Source organism: Portunus trituberculatus, chromosome 15 (assembly GCF_017591435.1).
Source record: "Portunus trituberculatus isolate SZX2019 chromosome 15, ASM1759143v1, whole genome shotgun sequence".
Classification (NCBI taxonomy): Eukaryota; Metazoa; Arthropoda; class Malacostraca; order Decapoda; family Portunidae; genus Portunus; species Portunus trituberculatus.
Genome location: NC_059269.1, coordinates 16,486,809 through 16,508,628, shown reverse-complemented (window position 1 = coordinate 16,508,628; position 21,820 = coordinate 16,486,809). Strand labels below are relative to the sequence as shown.

At 41.2% G+C, this 21,820-nt stretch overlaps 1 protein-coding gene across 9 annotated transcripts in view; it reads left to right on the top strand.

The window, feature by feature from the left end:
• LOC123504316 overlaps window positions 1–21,820 on the top strand; it is a 380,235-nt gene that overhangs the window by 240,307 nt on the left and 118,108 nt on the right. For all 9 annotated transcript variants that reach the window (XR_006674804.1, XR_006674806.1, XR_006674805.1 and 6 more), the window contains exons 4-7: window positions 234–398; window positions 4,787–4,867; window positions 7,787–7,981; window positions 19,364–19,530. Coding sequence is in view for 2 of the 9 variants with exons in the window: in XM_045254740.1 (XP_045110675.1) it covers window positions 234–398; window positions 4,787–4,867; window positions 7,787–7,981; window positions 19,364–19,530 (608 nt within the window). In the remaining 7 variants the exon portion in view is untranslated. The remainder of the gene's footprint in view (window positions 1–233; window positions 399–4,786; window positions 4,868–7,786; window positions 7,982–19,363; window positions 19,531–21,820) is intronic.

The window sequence follows — 21,820 nt, the reverse complement described above, 5'->3', positions numbered from 1 at the left end:
ACACTCAATCCTCTAGCCCTGTATCTTCTTCACTGTTCATAATATAAACTTCTATCCTTCCATTTCCTCTTTGTAGTACTCCTTATTACGGTAACACATCCAATCTTGTAATCCGGGGCTCGCTTCACTCCTCATAACATCCCTCACTTCTCATTTGCCTATAATAACACTCGTCTCTAGTCGCTGCTCATATAATAATTTCACTCCCCCTTGTATTTTTTTTCGCCTTTCAGTGCCGCCGGGATTACGCTGAAGCCTACCACAACCACTGCCGGAATCAGAGCAATGCCTCCCTCGCCTCCTACTTCGACGCCCACAATGCTTACGTCCAACAGCTGCACGCGACCAACAGCATGTTCCAGGAGTACCACAACACCACGCTCCCTGCTCTTCTTCAGGTGGGTCTTAAGTTGCTGGAATGATTCTTGTTAGTTCAATGTATGTTCTCTTATTCATCTTTCCGTTTGTGTTCAGAGATGCGATAGATGTATGTTGTCTTTGTCGTTATGTTTAGATTCTATCAAGCAGTATATACATTCACTTTACCCCTTCAGTATCGGAATGCATTTTTATCATGAATTTTGGTGTGTTTAAACGATTTTGTTGACATTAAAAAGGATCTATACAGTCAGAAGATTAATGGCCACAGTCTTCACTATTTCAATCGCCCACATGAATTTCTGAAGCTGTAGAATATCACCAAATAGTAACCAAAATAAATATGAAAACGCGTCTTGGTACTAAATAGATTAAGTATAAATAAATACATTCATTCATTCTTCTTGTTTCTCCGTTTTTCCCCATTTTTTCTCCATTATCTTTAAGTTGTATTGGAAATCTAACACTTGTAGTCTCTTTATTATTCACCCTTGTACTCATCTCCTACCTACTCCTGCTCTCGAAACTCACACATTACTCTCTACAGAACTGGTGCGTAAATTGAAATCATTAGTGCCGCGCCTCACTAGTGCCGCTATTGGTTCCTGGGTGAAAAATGTAGCAGGGTATAACTGGCGACAGGAAATTGGGGAGAGGAAGGAGAAAGTGGCAGGAGGGGCGCCCAGACAGACTATTGTTAGCGTCTCTCTCTCTCTCTCTCTCTCTCTCTCTCTCTCTCTCTCTCTCTCTCTCTCTCTTAGGAAGGTCTTCAGGCACGAAGTCACTCCTTAAAGTTGCTAAAAAGGAGAAAAATAACGTTTCCTGTTTTTTTTTTATCTTTTTTATTCGAACGTTTTCTGAATTTATAGGCAGGCACGTCTTGTGAGATATTAGGAAACACCTGCTCTCTCTCTCTCTCTCTCTCTCTCTCTCTCTCTCTCTCTCTCTCTCTCTCTCTCTCTCTCTCTCTCTCTCTCTCTCTAGGTACATGGTGTTCTATTTTCACCTATTTCTTGTCTCCATGTCAGCAGAAGAAGAGGTCTGTGAGAAGGAGCCTTGCTATATTTTAATCTTTTCTTTCATGGTGTTTGTGTTCCTTAGTAAATATCACATCGAAGCATTACACTATCTCTTTACGTCTATGAAGGAACCCTTGTTACTTTCTTTACCCAAAACACTTCAATTTTACGCTTTGAATGGTAAGTTGTGTTGATATTTTTAACCTCTTCTGTACTGGGAAGCAATTTTACCTTGAGTTGTGGGTATGATAAGACGATTTTCTTAACATCAGGAACGGTCTATGGAGGTCAGAAGACTAATGGCCAGAGTCTTCACTGTTTTAATCCCCACATAAGCAAATAGTAAGCAGAATGAATATGAAAATGCGTCATGGAACTGAATGGGGTAAGCATTGAGAGTTTAGTTTGAGTTCCCCTTTTGGCGCGAAAATGTTTTAGTCGACCCTCTCGCTATTGTTGGTGTGAATCATAGAGAACGAGGAATATTGTTGTGAAGAGGGTGGCTAAACTATTTGTGTCTCTCCTCGTGTCACGGTTTGTTGTTATTTTTTTTATTTTTCTCTTTCTTTCCTCTGGGTATTTCAAGTTGATTTTGTGTTAGTGTTATTTATTTCACTTCTTTTTTTTCCTAAAATATCTCTTTTCTTTTCTTTTTCCCCTTCCTTCTTGTCCTCCTCTTCTTACTTCGTCAACTTATCATTTTCCTGTTCTCCTCTTCATATTTGCCCTTTTCGATATCCTGCTCCTCACATTCCTCATCTACCTCGTCCTCATCTTTGTCCTTTAAACACTTGAGACATTTGATTATGTTTCTGTACATAAAATATATACTTTAAATATATTTTTTAGAAGAACAAGCAGGCCATTTTTTAAGCATAGTCTTTTTGGGCATACATACACACATATTTTCTCATCTTCGTCTTTCTCTTCCTGTTCACCCTCATCTAGCTCTCTTCTCTCACTCTTCTCTTTCATCCTTGTCATCATCGTTCTCTTGATCTTCGTTGAACTCGCCCTTCACTTGATCCCTCTCCTCTTCCTCTTATAAAATCATCAAATTAGGACGAAATATGGTTGAAAATTAAATGGAAGGAATTAAGTGTTAGAATACTACTAGATTGCATCCAAATAAAGAGGTCTGTGTATTATAAAGACGTAGATGATGTTTCCACTTCCATTTTCATTCTCTTGGCCTACTCTCATTGATAGATAGATTGGTAGATAGGTAGATAGATAGATAGACAGATAGATAGATAGATAGATAGATAGATAGATAGATAGGTAGGTAGATAGAAAGATAGATTGATAGATAAATAGATAAATAGATTGTTAGATAGAAAGATAGATTAATAGATAGATAGATAGATAGAAAGATAGATAGGTAGATAGATAGATAGAAAGATAGGTAGATAGATAGATAGATAGATTGATAGATAGATAGATAGGTAGATAGATAGATAGATAGATAGAAAGAAAGAAAGATAGATAGATAGGTAGATAGGTAGATAAATAGATAGATAGATAGGTAGGTAGGTAGGTAGGTATGTAGATGAGTAGGTAGGTAGCCAGCAGACATATAGACAAGTGGTCATTAACTACATACCACCAAAAGGCATCAGTTTCAATCAGCCTCCTTGTTGTAACTGCAGAAAAAGAAAAAAAAACACCTTTAACAACTGAAAAAATCTGAAACAATACCTGTGTGAACCTACAACGACCTTCACTAATCTATTAACTGAAAGAGAAGAAGAATAATTACATAAACATCATATATAAAACACAAAAAAAAAAAAAATCTGATGTTTTTCCCTTTTTTTTCATTTTTCCACCTTTTCTCCTCCCATTTGACGGTAACTACCAATATATCTCCATTTGGTAGGATTTTTCCCCTCGTCTGACACGCCATCGGCAGGGAATACAAACAGGGGAAGTGTGGCTGCCCCGGGGGGTTATACTCGTGTCCCCGCGGCGAGGGCGACCCGGTTGTCATGGCGACCTGAAACGCCATCAGGGACCAGCAGCGCCGCTCAGCACTAATTGTGTGTTCGGACCAGGATATGGATTTTTCTTAGTCCCTGATAATGAGGCGGTACATCAGGTTCCCGCCACGTGTATCAGGAATATATTGTCTTTAGTCTTGTTCATTGGGTCTTTGCTAGCCGCTCTCAACTCTATGGCATTGAACCCCTTCAGTACCATGACGCATTTCCTTATTCAATCTGCTTACTATTTAGTGACTTAAACAGCTTCAGAAACTCATGTTGGGGGATTAAATTAGTGAAGACTGTAGTTAATAATCTTTTGACCTCCATAGACCCTTAATAATGCAAATAAAATCGTCTAATCATGCCCAAAACTCGTGGTAAAAATTAGTCCCAGTACTGAAGAGGTTAAGCCCTTGAGTACCATGGCGCGTTTCCTTATACATTCTGCTTACTTTCTGGTGATTTTATACAGCTTCAGAAACTCAGGTTGGGGATTAAAATAGTGACGACTCTGGCTATTAATCGTCTTCTCTCTCGTTGTCTTCTGCTTAGTTTCACCGAGAAAATTTCCTATACCTCGCTTCTTTTTGTTTTTATCATATACTTCTGTGTTGTTTTTATTTTTGTATGCTTGAATTGCCCTCAGTTTATATTCCTTGACCCGTATTCTGAAACGCTTTGCTCTCTCACCACTACTATTTCCCAAGGCCACAGAGATGATTAGCGGGGTTGTCAAGAGTGCTTCTACAGTTAATGATACAGAAAGCTTGTCACTCTGCCTCAAGAACCGCAAAACCACCTTTAAAAACTCGTGTCAATTTAGATAAAGCTTTTTGAAATAGTGGAGGTGAAGCACAGGAGTGTTTGAGAATACGAGCCCTTATTCCTACTTGTCTACATACAACATTTACGTCAAATTATTTAGAATGACAACTAGAATATCCTCTACTTTACACTGCCTTTGTAACCCATGGCAATCCTTCCTCTTGTGATCTTCCAGAGACGTATATTCAACTTTAGGAATGAAACTACAGGAACCATAGCTTTATAATTCGTCCATTACTTATGTTGCCATCTGTGATACCTTCTAAAAAACATGTTCTAAACTTCCTACAGACACCGATCTTATATTCAAGGCACTGTTGCTACCTCGACACAACACTCAAAGAATCACAAACCACTCACACATTTCTTCTCATCCTACAACCACATCGAAACATAATAAGTCATCTGAAACTATTCCAATCCTTTTTTTCTTCATTATAGGCACTTTGATATTGTTGACATTGTTGCATATGGCATTTGAATCATCTCTCAGTTCCCCCATTATGGATTGCGTGGCTTCCTTGCTGTACAGGAAGCGCGAGGCAAAGCAGGGTGGTAATGAGGTGTTGTTCCCTACAGGAGCTGGAGGCCGTGTACCTGGACGTAAGCAGTGTTGTGGCGGAATGTATACTGCAGGGAGCTGACATTGTGGCGGCCAAGGTAAGAGAGAGAGAGAGAGAGAGAGAGAGAGAGAGAGAGAGAGAGAGAGAGAGAGAGAGAGAGAGAGACACACACACACACACACACACACACACACACACACACACACACACACACACACACACACACACACACACACACACACACACATATACACACAAACATACATTCCAATTGACAAAACTATACATCCAGGCAAGCAAACAGAGACACAAGGAAACCCACTGACAGACACGTCGTTAATATTGAAGCACAGAAAGAAAAGAAAACGGGAAAAAAAAAAACCAAGTCAGAAAAATCCTCAAATTTGTCGAAGCTTCCCCTCCATTATTATGCGCCACATTCTCTCAAGTGGCCCGTTTTCTATTGAGTTTGTCCTCTTCCATTATACGTTTAGTCATCTTGGAGGCATTTGATGGGTGTTTTTTTCTACCCATCCTCGTGTGTGTGTGTGTGTGTGTGTGTGTGTGTGTGTGTGTGTGTGTGTGGTTGTTGATGGTGATGATGGCAGTGAGGCAGGAAGGTGAGGTTAGATGGCACTGGTGATGATAGCGTGTGGTGGCAAGGTGGTGATGTGAAAGTCAGTAGTGGTGGTGGTGGTGGTGGTGGTGGTGGTGAAGGAAGTGTATGGTGGTGGTGATGAAGGAATAGTGTTTGTGTGTGGTGAAGTAGTTGAATAATAATGATGTAGTGGTGAGAGAGAGAGAGAGAGAGAGAGAGAGAGAGAGAGAGAGAGAGAGAGAGAGAGAGATTCGAATTAGTGTTTCCACGTATTATAGACCAATTCTGAGTCATTCCGCCATAAGCCATTTAAATATTAATCTGAATTATTCCAGTTTTCTCTCATACAAATAGTTTTTCTACTTATAAATAGTTCTTCACCATTTCTCAACTGGATTTGGGATTTTCCTCTTATCTGCTTCTCTTTTTCCTTCTACTCTTTCACTTTCTTCTTCTTTTCTCTATTGCTTTTTTCTCCATCAAATTTTTATTCTTCTTGTTCCACTACTACTACTACTACTACTACTACTACTACTACTACTACTACTACTACTACTACTACTACTACTGCTATTTCTACTGGTGGTGGTGATGATAGGAAGAATGTATGTGGTGAAGAGATTGAGTGATGATGAGGTGGTGGTGGTGGTGGTGGTGGTGGTAATAATGTTTGTATTGGGGAAATGGTTGAATGATGATGAGGTGGTGATGGTGGTGGTGGTGGTGATTGGAAGGGTGATGTTCATTTCTTACCTTGTCTCCCATTCTGACCTTCATTACTATAAATTGTTGTCTTTTTTTTCTTTTTATTAGTCTAGTGATGGACTGCACCTTATAAATGCCTTCCTGATCTTGTTTTGATCTTCCTTCAATCTCTGAATCATATTTTTCTTCTATTTTTGATATAACGATAGTCTGTTATAAATTAAAAGACAAAGAAACTTATTATTCAAAGTGGTTTTACTCTTTATTTTATTTACTTTTTTATACAAGAGGGAGAACTGTGAAGGGTAACAAGATCTTAGTAAAAAAAAAAAAAAAAAAAAAAAGGCCCACTGGAGCTGCAGTCTACCTAAAAGATTCGAAAGAATTAGCCGAAAATCTTGGACAAATGTCTTGACACCTCTCTCTTAAAAGAAGTCAAGTTATGTACAAACGTTTGCATATCACTAATCTTTTCTTTTCTTTTTTTTTTACATCCAGAGTAGATTAGACAAAGACAAAAAAATAAAAGAAAATCATAATACAAAAAAAAGGAGAAAAAGCGAAAAAAGGAAAATGAGAAAAAATATATACTTGTTTTTTTAGATTCAAAGTAGATTAGACAAAGACAAAAAAAAAGTGGAAGAAAATCATTATATAAAAAACGGAGAGAAAGCGAAAAAAAGGAAACTGAAAAAAAATATACTTACCACAAACAGGGAAACTTACATTCTCACTTGGCTGCCAGCGTGTGTGTGGAGGAGAGTGCATGCTGTAATAAGAAAAAAATATGTATACACTCTCCTGGCCGTATGTGTGAGTGTGTGTGGCTTTAGTATCCTGTTCCTTCCTAACCTTCCTGCCTCTGCTACATTTGTCACACTTCTTAGTCTTTTTTATGTAAGAGGGTCTCTGGGTAAAGGCAACAAGCAGTATGGAAAGAAAATGTTCTCAGAAGGTGCCTGTCCCCGAAGAGTATTCAGGAATAACTGTCTAAAAATATAAAGGAAGGCGTTAAAGTCAAAGGTAGGAGGAAAAATAGGAACAGACAGAGCATTGTAAAGTTTAACAATGGAAGGGATGAAAGATAGAATACCTGCTGGTGAAAATGCAGAAAAAGACAAGGAGTTCTAGAGTTAAATAGCAGAAGGGATGAAAGACTAGAAAATACAGGAGGATATATGACGAACAAAATGAGATAGATCCATAGTTAACCAGAAAGGATGAAAGGCTGGATACTTGTAGGTGAAAGTACAAAAACACACAAGGAACTCGAGAGCTAAGCAGCAGAAGGAATACTTGTAGGAGGAAATACAGAAATAGACTGAGTTCCATAGTTAACCTGAAGAGATGAAGGACAGAATACTCGTTGGTGAAAATATATAAACAGATAAGGATTTCGAGAGTCAAATTCCAAAAGGGATAAAAAACTGAGAATACATGTAGTAGGAAATACAGAAACAGATGGATTTCTATTGTTCACTAGAAGGGATGAAAGACAGAATACTTGATGGGGAAAATACAGAAATAGACAAGGAATGCTCGGGTTAAACAGCAGAAAGGAATGAAAGACTTGCATGAGAATGTACAGAAACAGACTACCATAGTTATTCAGAAGGGATGAAAGACAGACTTGTAGAGGGATAGAAGCAGGCAGGGAGGAAGGAAAAAAAAAACTGAGAATATTAACCTTTATATTCCTTTCTCCATCCTCAGGCCTTAGAGCAGAGCCGCCGCTATGACTCTCTGTGTACCAACTGTCGTGCCTGTGACGGACGCACTGAGCTGACCACGCTGATTCGCCACCTGGACCCAGCCGTGACCAACCCCGTCCGTCCGCCTCACCATCGCTTCGTCCCGCCTCAGATCGCGCAGTCCCCGGAGGCCGCCAACGGGGAGCCTCTTCCTCAAGTGAGTGTTTGATGCAGCCTTCTCCCTCCGCGTAAAATTTCAGGATATTACCATTTTCTTTAAGTTTCGCACGATATTGCGGCGGTTCACACTGTCTGACTTTGTGAGTGTGTGTGTGTGTGTGTGTGTGTGTGTGTGTGTGTGTGTGTGTGTGTGTGTGTGTGTTCGTGCGTGTGTGTGTAGCGCGGCAACTTGTATCCTGCGAAGTGGTATGAGTTTACCTTACGTGATATATTAAAGCCTTAGGAATGTCTAATATCCCAGACGCCCACCCATCCACCCACCCACCCACCCACCTACAGATTCCTGGGTTGGTTTTGTTTTGTGTGTGTGTGTGTGTGTGTGTGTGTGTGTGTGTGTGTGTGTGTGTGTGTGCGCGCGCTCCTCCCGCCCGAGCAGAGAAAGTTTGGGTTAGGGAAATATTCATGCAACACGGACCTTGTATCTCGCAGGTCTTGTCTGTTGCTTCGTGTGGCAAGGCCTAGCGCTTCTCCTCCCCCTCCTCCGGCCCAGTGTGTTTAATTTCTTGTGTTGCTCCCCCGCGGCCCGTCCTATTGTGGGATTGCAGTACCGACAACCCAGTACCGATAACCAGAAAGGGAACCGTATTGAAGAATGTTAAGGTATACTGTAGTAGTAGTATATACATGTGTTTTCGTGCCCTGCTGGAGTTACTTTGCGTATTACTTTACGTGCGGCGCCACCAGAGGCAGTATTGGTCGTAACCGCAGTCGTAGAGAAGGGAAATGCGGCGTTATGCTAAACAGTTGTCCCGCCATTGCACCCAAAACAGATTCCAGGCGAGCTTTCATACCACTGACGACGCCGCGAGTACTTGTGTCACCGCCACTATTGCCACAACCTTCACTATCATCACCGTCGCCAGCATCACTGAAACCACCGCATCGATTTCGTCACGCGAGGCAACAATAACAGCAACGCTCATGACAAAGGCGAACACACACACACACACACACACACACACACACACACACACACACACACACACACACACACACACACACACACACACACACACACACACACGGAGGTACACGAGTCCCACTAACTTCGCTAATTAGGACTACTGCCACTGTTAAGAAGAGATAAGAACCTGCCAGTGAAAGGAGCAGATGTACGCACGGAGCAAGCAGAGATAAAGACGAGGACGACGAGGAGGAGGAGGAGGAGGAGGAGGAGGAAGAGGAACAGGAGGAGGAGGAGGAGGAGGAGGAGGAGGAGGAAAGTGGCTGTTGGGGAAGAAGGCGCTGCTGGGAGGGACACGGCACTAGCTGATAAAGGGGATGGAACCACACCTCTGACAACCAGACACCGACCGTTCGCTGACTCCTACCAGGGAATCTTGTGACGCACTTTCTCTCTCTCTCTCTCTCTCTCTCTCTCTCTCTCTCTCTCTCTCTCTCTCTCTCTCTCTCTCTTTTTCTGCTCCTTTCCTCTATTACTGCTTACATCCCTCCGTGCCTCCCTCATCCCTTATCCCTCATCCCTCTTCCCTCCTCTCTCCTCAAGGCTGGCGTCCCTCCGTCACTCACCGTGTTTACCTGCAGCGATACACGTTAGGCTACAAAGGGTGAGCTCCATTATGAAATTTGCATTAACCCAGATGAGATCACAGAGTGCGTTCTCGCCCGCCATACTGGGTCAAAGTAATACACCGAGAAGGTAAAAGAGATGGAAGGTATGCTGAGAGAAATTCGTGGCTATTATAGACTGGTTACTTGTGTTTTGAAGTCTATATTGATCTAGATAAGGCCTCCTCGTCTTGGCCCACCTGTAAAGTGAAGATAATATAATAGGAAGTATGTAGTATATGTAAGAAACAAATTGAGTGAAATTTGTGGCCATTATAGACTGGTTATTTGTGTTTTGAAATTTATATTGATCTAGATAAGGCCTCCTCGTCTTGGTCCATCTGTAAAATAAAGATGATAGGAAGCATGTACTATATATAGGAAAGAAATTGAGTGAGATTCGTAGCCATTATAGATTGGTTACTTGTGTTTTGAAGTCTATATTGATCTAAATAAGGCCTCCTCGTCTTGAGCAACTTGTAAAATGAAGATAATAGGAAGCATGAAGCATATATAGGAAAGAAATTGAGTGGAATTCGTGGCCATTATTGACTGATTGTTTGTGTATTGAATACGTATTGATTTAGATAAGGAGTAATAGAAATTATATAGGAAATATAATAGGAAAATTTGACCCGATATAAATCCTTGGTGATAAAAGGTTAATCATATATGAGATTGTTCGTTAATCTATATAAACTACGATCTTGGTCTTCCTATAGAATGAAAGTAATACGATGAATTTCGTCTTTAAAGATGTAGAATCCAAACGTGACTCGAGAGAAACCCTTAGTAAAAAAATCATAACTGATTGTTTATATTATGAAATTTTCCATTAATGTACGTAATGTAGTCCTGGTTTTACTATAAGAGGAAGGCAACTCAAGAGGAATTTTGTCCATAGAAAAAGAGAAAGATCACTTGTGTTTTGAAGTCTCCATAAATCTCGACAGTGTTCAAATGAGAGAACATAAAACCATACAACATGAAATGAGAGCAAAGTTTAGGCGGCAAAACACTCCACACTCAATGACAGGTCGTATATTTTCCCCTTGTCGCCATACACAGTGACGTCAAGAGCCGCTAGGAGAGCTGTGTCAGTGGCGCTCTTTCATTCTAGACGGACGTTCCTTATTCCCGGCCAATGTTTGGGGAGAGGATAACCCTCGTTCATGGGAAAGAATCTCTGGCAGGAAGGTCAGACGTCGGAGTTACCATTGGCGCATCTGAAATATTGAGAAGTCATGTTTCCCGGGAAGTCTCGGTACCAGCAGGGAGGGCGCCGCGTCAGCCGGGTCTTGGTCTGGGATCTCCTCGCACAGCTCAAAAGGTCCCCAGGTTATTTTGGAGCCTTTAACATCGCGAGGAATATTAAAAATCTGATCCGGAAGTCTTCAAAGGAGTGGAAAGTATGAAAATGTGGACGTACTTGTTAAAATGATATTAGTTAAGGTTGTTTACCGTGGAATATATTGTCTGGTGTTAAGAGGTTACGTATTGTGTATAGATGGTACACTCAGTTGGTAGCAGTGATGTTACGCCACAAATTGTAGAAATTCTGAGTAATATGCGAAGATTCCATGGAAAGATGATTTATCTCTGTTGTTTTCTACGAGTGAAGAAAAGAACACTGTAAAGAGCATGGCTGGCGTATCTCTCTATCGTTTTTATCACACACACACACACACACACACACACACACACACACACACACACACACACACACACACACACACACACACACACACACACACACACACACACACACACACACACACACACACACACACACACACACGTGCGTTCTGTGTAAAAAGAAATATAAAATCAAATAAAACACTCTGATAACACTAAACCAAATCCTCATAAACAAATCACAACTTTCACAAATTTCAAGCTGCTTTCCTTTAAGCCGTTTTTCTTTTACGACTCATATTTTCCTTCCACTGTGAACCAAAACACACGCTGGGAACTTAAGCCTCGATGCACCTTGTGTTCCTCGCCCAAGGCACAAAACGTAAACATTACCAGCTGTAGTATGGAAGCCAAGATACGCCCCACTAACCCTGCCATATGGGCGATTGCTGTGTGCTGCCTCGCCAAGAATTAGTCGCTCATATAATCTTTTGCTAAAGCTGGATGGTGTACTCACATTTTCAGCCGTAGAGGGTCGGGATACTTAGCGAGACATTTGTGCATTACCAGAGGCGTGTATGGCTGTATCTAGTGCCCCCTCTCCGCTGGAAAGTAATGCAAGAGGAGTGTATTGAAAGCATTCGTTTCAGGGAGGTAATCTGGAAATACCCTTGCGATCATAAACACAGAGGCAGGGCAGGTGGTCGTCCACTCTCCAAGGCAAGGGACGCGACCTGGGTAACCTTGGTGGTAGTGGTGGTGGCAGTGGTGGCGGTGGTGGTGGTGGTAGTGGTGACATAGTGGTGCATTATGGTAGTGGTGAGGTAGACATGGAAAGATGAAATATAGGTGGTTATTTCATCTAACTTTTTTCATGAGTGTTTCTTCGTTCCACTTCTTCTAATAGACCATATTTTAGTTAGAACGGACTATTTTTATTTATTTTTTAATTATTTTTGTTAATGCAGAAGGAGCAACTGGCTAAGTGCAATAAAATATGGAGAATAAAAACCCCACTGAGTTGCCAGTTCCCTTAAAAGACACGAGAGTTAACCAAAGTTCAGGGGGTAATGAAGGGTATTACCGACAAGTTAGTACCAAATAGTCATGGATAAACTAAACATATGTGAGATATTTTTCACTTATTTACAGGTATAATTCTTCTTTCTATTTCTCTTAATCGACCTACACTTGGTTTGTAGGTCAGTGTGTCAAATATTCACTGGTAGAAAATAACATATAAGATTAATGTACTATTCCCTTCATTGTGAGTAATTAGTCTTCAAATAGAGCGGGAAGATAAATATATGAAACTACCTCAGTAATCAAGTTAGTGCTGAGTTATGAACCAGCTGGGAATGGAGAGTAGACAGATATACGAATAGGAATAGGTGAAAAACAAGTAGGCATTCTGCATATAGGGATTGCCACGTATAGGCCTAATGGTTTGCTGTAGTTTTCCCTGTTGTTATCTTCCATTTCTTCTGGATCACCTGTTCTTAGTTTGTAGGATCAGTGTATCAAACAGCCATGGAGAGAGAAAGATTGTACGAGGATTATTTCACTTCCATATGAGTGTTTCCTTGTGTTGTATTCTAACTAATTCTATAGTGTGTAGGGTTAATGTGACTTATGCTTAGTGTGTAGGGAAACGTGACTGATTCTTAGTGTGTAGAGAAATCGTGACTTATTCTTAGTGTGAAGGGTTAGCGTGCCTTATTCTTAGTGTGTAGGGAAAACGTGACTTATTCTTAGTGTGAAGGGAAAACGTGACTGTTTCTTAGTGTGTAGGGAAAACGTGACTGTTTCTTAGTGTGTAGGGAAATCGTGACTTATTCTTAGTGTGAAGGGTTAGCGTGCCTTATTCTTAGTGTGTAGGGAAAACGTGACTGATTCTTAGTGTGAAGGGTTAGCGTGATTTATTCTTAGTGTGTAGGGAAACCGTGACTTATTCTTAGTGTGTAGGGTTAATGTGACATATGCTTAGTGTGTAGGGAAACCGTGACTTATTTTTAGCGTGAAGGGAAAACGTGACTGACTCTTAGCGTGGAGGATTAACGTGCTTTATTCTTAGTGTGTAGAGTGAGAGTACCGGCAGGACTGTATTATGTGAGAGTGGCACATGTACACCACCACTGAGTTCTTCGCCACCTGAGGCCACACTTGTGCTGGCCATTAGCGCGCCGGCAACCCACTGACAGAGGAATAAGAGCACTGTAATCGAGTGACTCACACCTTTAACCATTAGTGATCATTGGGGCTTTTGCTAATGTGCACTTTTATAGATAGTACATTCCAGGTTTATATTCTTCTTCTTGTAATTAATTTTTGGCTTTTTTTATGTTTTTTTTTTCGCTTTCTTCGTATTTTCTTATTTTTTTTTTTCATTTTATTATTTTTTTCTTTCTATAATGACCTTTTCGCTTTGACTTAATATTTTTTTTCTGCCTTCTTCGTATTTCTTATCTATTTTTTCATTTCATTATTTTTATCTCCATTTTCTGTTTGTGGTCTCTTCATTAGTTAACATTTCTGACGCTGAAAATCGAAATATCCTGTGATTTTGTACCGTACTCTTGGCTTACTATGAAAATAAATGAACGTCCATCTGGAAACCAAATAATAATACATCATATCTCTCCCTCGTTCCTATTTTACCATCCTCTTGCACTCCCTCCAGTCGCTGATGTCACGCACGCCTCACTGATTCATTCCTCGCTTCATATGCCTCTCATTTTCGTTTCACACAGTCGATCAAATACGGATTTCCCCCAAAACGTCCGTCGTCTCCATTGTATTCTCTTTATTCCTTCCCTTCACATTGTCCTGAGCTATCCTGGCGGCCGCAGATTGAAATTGCGTTATGGTGCCGTCAAACGAGTATCTCTGTCTGTTGGCTCTTTCAGAATCGTCGCAGGTTTTAAGATCAGTCTCAAGTATTCGTGTGTTCTTTATAGAGGACTCCTACACATTCATATGGCAAGGAAACTGGTTCTTTCATGGCTTGTTAGATAACTGTAATAGACTCGGTAATGAGATAATTAGTGTTGAATCAGTGTTAAATGAGTTTATAGATGGGTATGTGTTTTAAAAGTGGCTGTAGTTTATTTTTTTATTTATTCTCTTATATTATTTTTTATGCATAAAGACTACCACCTCCAAAACTGAAACGAAGAATAACCTTGAGAGTCAATGTAATTATCGATGTCTTAATGCTCTTAGATTAAAATTTTGTAAGTAATATTTCCTGCCCATGCATTGCAACATAACCATTTTACCTAAGGATCCTGAGCCTTGTTCCCTCTATTGCAGCACACTAGTCCAGCTTAGGAAGACTAGTCCGTTGTGTATATACATAGCAATGGCCAATCCCTCACATTTGCCAGTATTGGGTATCATGCAGACTGCCATGAGAGTAATACCCACACATTTATCGATCAGAGAGAGATATAAACCATTAATTGGTCTGGATCATCTTTCAATTGACCGGCAGACTCTAATGCTCAAGCGATTTTTGGGTGGCTACTAGAAACTGTGTGTGTGTGTGTGTGTGTGTGTGTGTGTGTGTGTGTGTGTGTGTGTGTGTGTGTGTGTGTGTGTGTGTGTGTGTGTGTGTGTGTGTGTGGTGTGGTGGGTGGGTGGGTTTGTGTGGTTGGGTGAATGAGTGCTCGATAGATAGGACTACAATCATATAAAGAGTTACGAGAATTAGAAAAAAATATATAAAAGAACAATAAAGAAAAAGAAAAATAGACCTGTACTTACTATTACTGGAACATCAATACTCTCTTAATCTAATGTACGATCTGGTTAATCCCTTCCGTACCGTGACGCGTTTCCATGTTCATTCTGTTTACTATTTAGTGATTTTATACAGCTTCAGAAACTCATATGTGAGGATCGAAATTGTGAAGACTGTGGCCATTAATCTTCTTACCTCCATAGACCCTTCCTAATGTCAATAAAATGGCCTAATCGTACACAAATCTTAAGGTAAAAATGTATCCCAGTATTGACGCAATTAAAAAATAAGCTATCTGTTCAGTAACGACGCAGGAACCTTAGAAAGAAAGGAAGACCAATGAACTCACTATATAAAGCCCTTAAGAACAGTAACAGTGGAAGCAATGAGGATAGCAAGAGACTGAACATTGCAACTGAGAGAGGCGGGAATGAAAAACAGAAATAAAAACTTAAACAAATGTCTCTTTTAATATACTCGTGTCCACCTGTGCGTGTGTATGTGTCGTTGTGTGTGTGCGTATGTGCTTCCCTCTGATTCGCCGTAGTGAGGCTTCTCTTCCTCAACGCAGCGAACAATTACTGGGAGGAAAGGGAGTGTGGCTTCAGGTGGAGTGTGTGTCGCGCCCCGCTGCTGTCGCCTGTTATATTCACCACCCCGCTCAGTCTGGCCGAGGCTTCCTTTCCCTCCCCTTTTGGGCGTGACGACTGGAGGAGGGAGAGGAAACTGAAGAGGGAAGAGACCAAGGCAGGGCGAGAGAAGGCGTGTGTCGGTGAATAAATAAGAGAAGGGAGGAGTGAGAGTGGGAGAGTGGTAGAGAGAGAGTGAGGCAGGGTGTCTCTAAGCGACTTGTAAACAAACATCGAAGGAGTTACGCCCGCCGGATGTCATCACACGCTTGTTTGGTCCGGAAAAATAGCGTTGGAAATGGAATGTATTATGCTCAACAAAGGAATGAATCAATTAAAAATAAATGAATAGATTGAAATAAAAAAAAAACACAAATTTATGATCACTCGTTCTTGTTGCGTCTGATATTCATGCAAGTTTTTTGGTGTTTTTTTTTTTTCTTTTTATGTTATGAGAAAAATATAAAAGTCTTTACAGTTTCACAAAAAAATCTGCGAATGTAATATAAGGATAGAAGAGAGGAAGGGATGATGATGATGATGATGATGATGATGATGATGATGATGGAGGAGGAGGAGGAGGAGGAGGAGGAGGAGGAGGAGGAGGAGGAGGAGGAGGAGGAGGAGGAGGAGGAGGAGGAGGAGGAGGACAACAGACTTACGAACATGAGTACAAAGGATAACACCAATCTCTCTCTCTCTCTCTCTCTCTCTCTCTCTCTCTCTCTCTCTCTCTCTCTCTCTCTCTCTCTCTCTCTCTCTCTCTCTCTCTCTCTCTCTCTCTCTCTCTCTCTCTCTCTCTCTCTCTCTCTCTCTCTCTCTCTCTCCTATATCTTTGTTCTACATTCCAACACCTACACATCCTTTCCTCCTTCCTTCCTTTCTTCTCTTCTCTTCTTGATATTCCTTCTTTAAACCTCGTAGCCCCTCTCTCTCCTCCCCTCCATTTCGTTCCGTCCCATTTCCTCTCGTCCTGTCTTCTTCCCAACACGCCTGCTCCTTTTCCCTCTCATCCTTCCCTTCCACGTCTCCACCACCACCACCACCACTACCGTCTCTTCCCAAGGACGTCAGGGTACAACAGAGTCATGTAGAGGCAAAACTCGCTTCGTTCACTTGATATACTTAGGAAAGAGATCTATAAGTGAATGGAGTGTATGGTTTATGGCTGTCGTAAAAGAAGGAAGGCGTCTCTGTGTTTGTTACGTCACACGCTCTCTTTCCTCTCCTTCCTCCCTTCTCTTCCCTTTTTATCAGGCTTTCCTTAATTCTGTCCCTCGGTGTCTCGTGTTTTGTTTCCTGGACCTTTTATCTTTAGTTTCCTTCCTCTTCTGCTTTCTAATGGAGTTTTCGTCTTGAAATTTGAGTAATGAGGACAAAAATTAATGTCTGTTTCTGGAAAGGTATTTGTTTGAGCAGTGTAATTAAGTGTAGTTTGGCAGGGAATGCTAACTCCTTTGTTCTATTTGTTGGGTTATGGAAGAGGTGATCGTGAGTAGGAATATCAGTTTTTTTGCTCTCTCGTCTCATAGATTGTTGCGAGTAAAGGAAACTAAAATATGTTGACCACAGTGGCAGTGATTGGCAATTTCTTGATTTCATATATTAGTTCGTCTGGAAAAATATATTATCCTAAGAGAGGACGTCAGGTTTTTTTGGGGTCTAATCTCTACTTTTAAGAGGCTTTTCTAGAAGTTATAAGAATTTATCAAAGCTGTTTTTTTTTTTATTATAATGAGAAAATGCCCTTATAAACCCAACCAATTATCTCTACGGCCTTTTGAAATATTCTTTATGAGAGAACGAGTGTCAGAATTGGATGGAAATTTGACGAGGGAAGATTTTTTTGGGAAGAGAAGAAAACTAGAGAAAGATTTTACATTATTGTTGTTTAGATACACTTTGTCCTCATTTGCAAGCCCCAAGTTTGTTCACGGTGCAAGTTTATCTGTAGGCAAGAGGGAGGGAGAGAAAAATGCAAGTATATATGGGTGTATGATTGTAATTTACTCATCAACCATTACCTCTTAACCCTTTAGTACCAGGACGCGTTTCACTATTCATTCTGGTTACTATTTGGCGATTTTACACAGCTTCAGAAACTTATGTTGGGATTAGAATAGTGAAAACTCAGGCCATTATTCTCTTGACCTCCATAGACCCTTTCTAATGCAAATAAAATCGTCTAATCAAAATTGCGTCTCAGTATTGAAGAGATTAATTACATCATTTTCTTTTATATCTCCAAGTCACATTCCCTCACCTTTTATCTCTCCTCTTCCTTATCACCTTCCTATCACTAGTTTCTCCCTATAACATTTGCTCCTTTCCGCTATCCTCTATTTATCACAATCTCATCATTTTCTTTTTACTCCTGCCTCACATTCCTTCACCTTCATCTCTCATCTTCCATCTCTCCTTTTTCTTTGCCTCTCCTTGCACGTTCCGTTTGTTCCTCTCTGCCGCCTTACCCGCCTCGCCTTGCCTCCTCATCTCCGTCTCCTCGTCCTCCTTGGCCATCAGACTGACGTTCACGGGAAGAAAATGCTACTTCATTGTTGAGCAATGAGAAAAAGAGAAAATACTTCCCACCTTGAGTGAGCATGAGATAGACACATGGAGAGAGAGAGAGAGAGAGAGAGAGAGAGAGAGAGAGAGAGAGAGAGAGAGAGAGAGAGAGAGAGAGAGAGAGAGAGAGAGAGAGAGAGAGAGAGAGAGAGAGAGAGAGAGAGAGAATAAGGCATATCGTCAGAGAAAGAGAGAGATAATACAAAATAAGGCATATCGTCACTTAAATCCAGAGATAAAGAGGAGAGACGAGAGATTTATGGTTTTTGATGCTCAGAGAGAGAGAGAGAGAGAGAGAGAGAGAGAGAGAGAGAGAGAGAGAGAGAGAGAGAGAGAGAGAGAGAGACTATCCTATATCGTTTTCCTCTTACATTGGCAACCGAACCATGTACCCAAAATTAAACTGTAGATACCCTTCTTTTACATCTCGCGCCGTCAGCATTCTGAGCTTTTATTGCGAGGACCGCGTGACTGCTTGCCTCGTGTTGGCGGGCGTGAATGTATGAATGCTGCTCCGGTGCTGTGGTGTACTTGTGGCGGCCTTGTGCTGGCGATTGAGTCTTCCTTCACGCAAATCCATTCACACCATAGATTTTTAAGTATTTCGAGAATATAAGGCAGTAAGGCAAACTGTAAGAACATTGAAACATTTCATTATGCCTTACATGTAAATACAAGAAAAGCGGCAGCCTTTTTAGCAGTATTTTGTGTATCATGAATTTGTTATAGGAATATGTGCAGATTCTACATACAAGAGAGAGAGAGAGAGAGAGAGAGAGAGAGAGAGAGAGAGAGAGAGAGAGAGAGAGAGAGAGAGAGAGAGAGAGAGAGATGGAGCCGCCGTGGTACAGTGGAACCATGCGTGCTTTGGGATCCGAGGGGTCTCCAAGCACACGGGTTCGAATCCTGTCTACGGTCCGAATGTAGGTTGCGGGCTTCCTCACTCGGGGCAAGGGTTTCCTAGTGGGTGGGCTTTGAGATAGGAGGTATCCCAAAAAGTATCCCCTTTAGCCCATAAATTCCCGTGAAAAGCCTACATGGTATAAAAAAAGAAAAGAGAGAGAGAGAGAGAGAGAGAGAGAGAGAGAGAGAGAGAGAGAAAGCACCATGAAAAAAGCCTTTAACCAAATTTCCACCTAATAAACTAGAAAAAAAACCTTAATTTATGATGAGCACTTGGAGACCGGAAGAATAACTGGATTCTTTACTTCCACAGGACTACTCTCCACCAATGCCTCTTAAGAACGAGCTTGTCTTCGACCGTCTGGCGGCGCTGTCCTCCAGGAACCGCTACGACGCCCTCAAGAAGGAGTCCGCCGACCTGGAGAGACAGATCGCCCAGCTGCAGGACGCCCAGGACACCCTACTTCGGATGCAACAAAGGTGAGTACTAGAGGGAGCACGGTCGTCGCCTTTCTCTTTAACCTTCGCTACCTGCATCATTCTTTCAGCTGCTCGCGTCTACCTTTTGCCATCGTCACTTTGGTCTTCTGCTTCTGCCTCAGTCATAGTCATTGGAAGCTTGTTTTCTTTAACTGTCTATGAATATTTCGAAGTCTTTCTCTCTCCTGACGGGTGGGTTCTGTATTATCCTGCTCCTCATGTACTCTCGTCTATATTACTGTGCCGATTTCATCTCAATCTTGCCACATAGAAATTTTAAGTGTTGGTACAAGGATGCTTAACCTCTTCATTACCAGGACACATTTCCATATTCATTCTGCTTTCTATTTTGTGATTTTATATGGCTACAGAAAATTATGTGGGGATTAAAATAGTGAAGACTCTAGCCATTAATCTTCTGACCTCCATAGACCCTTCCTAATGTCAATAAAGTGGCCTAATCATACACAAATCTTAAGGTAAAAATGTGTCCCAGTACTGAATAGGTTAATTGTTTCCTACACATTAGTCTTTATGTTGAATTAAAACGAAGGGATATTGCACCTTATTTTCATTTTTGTTTACAATAAGAAGTGGTGGCCTTGGGAATTCTACGAAAGTTCCATCTTGTCACGTGATACGATATGAAATAGCATTATGATTAATATGATTGGTAAACAAGGATAGAAATTAAAAGTACAGCTGTGAATGACTCGTGTGGTGTAATTGCCAGATGCTGCTAATGAGTGAAAAGATTAAAAAGATTTTGTCAAAATTTCGTATCGCAAATGTACATCCTCAGGTCACAGTATTTCTTATTTCAGACTGACATGTGGAGTTGATCATGTTCTTTCCCCTACTACTACAGTTTACATTTTCATATCCCATCAAAGTGTAGACTCACACAAAACCACTCTTCAAAGCACCAAGTGAAAATATATCTTAAAACCGCGTATTTTCAACAACCTTCAGCGTGACCCAATCCATTGTTTCGGAAAAGGAGGAAGGGATTGCGTTTCTTTCAAGTCACTAGTGAAAACACAGTAACTTCGAGCCGCCACTCACAGCCAGGCGCTTTTTAGTTGTGACATATTTTTGGCACGTGAGAATTGTTCCATACGACAAAGACCAGAGGGGCAGCAAAGATCGTCGTGGTTTGACTCAGCACAGACAGTTTGGCATTCCTCCCACTGGCAACCTCCCATCTCAGTACCCTTGAATTTCTGTAACTACAATGGGGTCTTTCCATACAAGAAATTGAGGTCACTGTGTACGAGTGCGTGTGGTGTAAACATATATGCAGCCTTGAATACGTTTTGGGTTTTCGCAGAGATGATTAGTGGTCTTAAGTGGATGTTTCTCAGGTGTTCATGTTACTGTCATCCTGAAAAATTCCCTGAAAATACATAGAACTTCTACTGTAGCTGTTAAAATACTTGAAATAATGTGCCAAATCGTTTAAGAATTTCATTGTATAACAACATTACATCACATTTCATTAGCATTTCTCACATTAGTACCTGTTTCCTTGAAAATGCATCATGTAGTCTGCTTCTTGAAGGTAGAAGGTAGTGGCGACAATACAGAAGAACGGCTGACCACACAAGGAATGAAGGCGAACATTGAGAAAAAGAGGAATTCGCTTCTTAGAATTAGATACATGAGTGTTCCGAGAATATCCTATAATGAACTGACTGGTGCAGCTGAACCAGATCCTGACGCGAGTGTGTGGAAATGATTACATAGCAACGAACAAGTTACAGTGTGTGTGTGTGTGTGTGTGTGTGTGTGTGTGTGTGTGTGTGTGTGTGTGTGCGCGCGCGAGAGAGATTTACCACCATGCTATTGAGAATCTCATGTCGAACACGTGACTGACCGCTTAACCTTGCCAGCTCACTTAATTTGATTTCATTTTTACACGTTAGACCGAAACCATTAAAAACACACATTCCCATCTTCTTCTCCTACACACACACACACACACACACACACACACACACACACACACACACACACACACACACACACACACACACACACACACACACACACACACACACACACACACACACACACACACACACACACACCAGAGCACAGTAATAAAGTGTGGATCAACAGCAGATTTATACCACTTGCCGTGGCTTACTCCTTCCCGCCTCACACTCCGAGACTCAAGTAGCTAATCGGATCAAGGCCAAGATTGAGTTATTAGCGGACTGTAGCAGACAAGATCGCATTTAATGGCCGTGGTGTCTACTACTGCTACTGCTGCTGCTGCTGCTACTGC